Here is a 3,660-nt window from a genome sequence, read left to right on the forward strand (position 1 = left end):
GCTAATCTGGCAATGCATTCGAAAATTCACAATAAGGACCAACAGCATCAGTGTCCTTATTGTTCATCAAAGTTCGCTCAGTCATCTAACCTAAAGAATCATATCCGCACTCACACCGGGGAAAAGCCATACCGGTGTAAAGTCTGTGACAAAGCCTTCCGTACATCAAGCGATCTAGTGCGTCACTCCAAAAAGCACAAGAAGGATGAAACTTGTTAATTCCTTCATTGTTCATTCAAGTTTGAGTTAGAATAAGTTTGAATTTTGTATCTTTGAATACTAAAACGTATGAATTCGGCGATAGCAGTTAGCAAAAGTTCACAACCACCAACGATCAGCCCAATCAAATTAATTTTCCTTACAAACTGGGTTTTGAATAAAACAAGAAATCTTTAAAGCAACGGCCCAAGAAGACCCTTCATTCGTTCTCATGACATGACCAGTCCACCGGAGGCTGGCGAGGCGTGTATGCTGTACGTCGTACAGTGCGCACAACTCGCTGTTGTAGCGCCTTCTCCGTGGTCCCTCAACACATATGAGCCAAAAATCTGAGAATCGTCCTCTCGAACGCGGCTAGGTGGGATTTGTTGAATGGTTAAAACTTTGCTTTGCGCCTGGTAAGCGAATTCCGGACAGCGTCCTTGTGAGAATGACCCACATTCATATAATCAATTAAAACATTGTTCGCATTAATGAATAGACGAAAAAAAACACATAGGTTATAGTTTGGCGCTCTTTATTAGAACTACAAGTTCTGGTTTTTAATGGCTTATTACGACATTAATTGTAATTGAATTGTTTCGTCCCCAATCGGAAACTATCGATTCTCGACGCTAGGCTAGCTTTAGTTCACTCCGTGTCCACTGCAACCATGTGTTTGTATAGAGATTAAGTTGGCCTTTGACTATGACTACAGGACTTGGCAATGGGGGCTCGTAACAGTTAGAAGGAAACTTTGTAACGCGAATAAACACAATGCTACCCAGTCTGCATGTTACACTACAACATTCTAATACGTCGCGTAAGAACAAACCGTGCTTCGTTGCGGTTTGTTCGATGCATTAGTCCGATTCCTCGTGCAGAACGGTAATTTGCGAATCGATAACCTACGACCAAACCCCGAAAGTGCGTAGAATCGAAACGTTTGTTAATGAGAGAAGAAGAATCGGATTAAGTATAAATACACTATTATCATTGCGTGGGTTAGTGTAAACTTTAACACACCTATATTTTTTGTTTGTTTGTCAGCAAGTCAATTGTATTCGCCATCATCGATCGTTTAACGGTGCGACCCTCAGTTGTTAAAATTGTAAAAAAGTGAACAATATGGAACGTGTTAGCAGAATAGTTGAATGTCGATAACAGCTTTTGTTTGGTCGAACAAAATGTGGCTCCCGGACTGTTTCGATGGTGCATAACATAAAAAGTTGGGAAAGCGAACTACAAAAAGGGCAAATTGCACTGAGGAAGACGAAGTGAATTGCAGGGCAATCGAATGAAATGTAAGATTCATTTCATGATTCGACAACCGTTTTGTCAGTCGTCTTACACCAAAACGAAAAGATAAAATGTTCAGCACCCGTTACTTCAACCGAACAGCTTGTCGAAGCACTGATGGCAGTACGGCTTGTCGTTCTGCTCTTTGAATGTGCCCTTGTTCAGCTGCTTCAGGCAGAAGGCGCACACGAAATGCTCCGGGTGGAATTTCTTGAACATGGCCGTGATGCAGCGTCCGGTGATGGGTTTCGAGCAACCAGCGCACAGTGATCCTCGTTTCGCGTGATAGTGCGTCTCGCAGTATGGCAGGCCTTCGTGGTCGAAGAACGAACCACCGTGAAACCGGCCGGTTCCCGGCACCGAACCACCGGTTCCCGGCAATCCTACAAATATAGTACACAGAAATGGCCAAAATTAGTTAAAAATAATTTTAACAATATTACAAACCCAAAATAGAACTAAAACATAATTAAAGTGCTTGATGCTTAGTAATAGTTTTCATCCCTGAGTGATTCATTTGCCAGTGTCAATATTCTCCATAATCAGAGGCCCTTCGTTTATCTTATTTATGACCAGTTTAAGAGACACTGGTTTTAGAATTGCACTCAAACTCGACATGCGCACCTGCACTTAAGGTGACTGATGCAAATACTTCTGTTTATACTGGTTTGTTAGCGAACCAGTGATAATTGATTTCATAAACCGAAGCAAACGTGAACATTTCAATCAACTTCTAACATTGTTGGCTTCTTTGCTACATGTATGATAACGCAGAAAAGAACCCAACATCGTAATCTTCTCTTGCTGTCTTCTATGTTATTACATAATTGATTTGATAACTTATTGTCTAAAATCAAACGGACAATAAAGTAAAAAAGAAATAGAACAGTTCCGGTGAAACTTGAATGGACAACCGATTTTCAAGAGCCACACAGAGCAAATGGAACCACATTAACGAATACGAATTAAAGTGAAACGCATTTGATTCGACTCTAATGGCCAGCAAAAATACCGAGATGAGCTTAATTATCTTCTCCAAGCCGATGACGGCCCTACTGATCAGACTATCCCTCGCGATCTATTGTATCTATATCGATTGTATCGATCTATCGATCTATAGTCGTATGATCAATTTGCACAGACGTTCGTTTAGGCCTTTCCTCTTGAACCTTTCGTCTGGCGTGTGCTCCTCCTCCCGTACCACTACAGCTACTTCCGAATTGTGTTCGTTAAAATAAACATACCCTACGGCGTACGACCCTACTGTCCCTCTACCGTTGTGCCAAATGAAAACCGATTTCCTACGGTATGATGAAAGATGTATGAAGTAAGTTTCCCTGACGGACAAAATGATCGAACGTTTCAAGTGGCCTAAATTTAGCAGATCACCTACACAATTAACAGTCACCGTAGGACTGTCAACGCGTATGACCCCAACGGTTCACAAGAGATTTGAAATTACTAGGACAAAAGCTGTGCTACTTTTGCACACGTACAATCATTTTCACGTGTTTTCGATTGAATAAAGTCATTTTATTATTATTCGAAATCATTATTTAAATTCACGCAAACTTGATACACACCCTGTAACTGTTTTTTCAGTTTGAAAAGAGACGCGGCTAACTCAAAAGCGCGCGAACCCATAAGCTGTCAAACATTGACCGATTGTCAAACCATTGAAGCAACCATTGTTTGGTAAACAAGTAAAGTGAACGATACGATTTGCAAAATCGACTTAATAAACGATTGCAGTCAAAATGAAGTCTAAGAAGGCATTGATTAAGAAAGAGGATGGTGTTGCGTAAGTTGGTGTTCAATAAGGATTAAAAGATATGATAGCGATTTTTTTCCAATAGCGCTAAAATATGTCGATGGTGTCTGACGGCCGATGATGCTTTGCAAGCTCTAACGCGCGACGATTCCGGACAATATAAAGTACAAAAACTTTTCGACTTTACCGGTCTTCAGGTAATAAAATTGTAACAACAGACATCTCACCTTGTTCCACAAGAAAAACTAGTCTATCAGAGTCTTATTTTTACAGATTGAATTCTCTCCTGGAGTTCCAGCGTATTTGTGCACGATGTGCGAATCGCGATTGAAAAGTATGGATCGGTTTCGCTGGCGATGCAATGAAAACAATGATTTGGTCGATAAATTTAT

At 40.7% G+C, this 3,660-nt stretch overlaps 1 protein-coding gene across 1 annotated transcript; it reads right to left on the reverse strand.

Moving 5' to 3' along the window:
- Positions 1–1,334: 1,334 nt before the first annotated feature.
- LOC128276700 (paxillin-like) lies at positions 1,335–1,880 on the reverse strand (the record flags this gene model as incomplete). Its single annotated transcript, XM_053015160.1, has 1 exon — positions 1,335–1,880. A coding segment is annotated over one exon (293 nt), but the record flags the coding sequence as incomplete, so codon positions are not given.
- Positions 1,881–3,660: the final 1,780 nt, after the last annotated feature.

The sequence above is a fragment of the Anopheles cruzii genome, unplaced genomic scaffold, assembly GCF_943734635.1.
Source record: "Anopheles cruzii unplaced genomic scaffold, idAnoCruzAS_RS32_06 scaffold02137_ctg1, whole genome shotgun sequence".
NCBI lineage: Eukaryota > Metazoa > Arthropoda > Insecta > Diptera > Culicidae > Anopheles > Anopheles cruzii.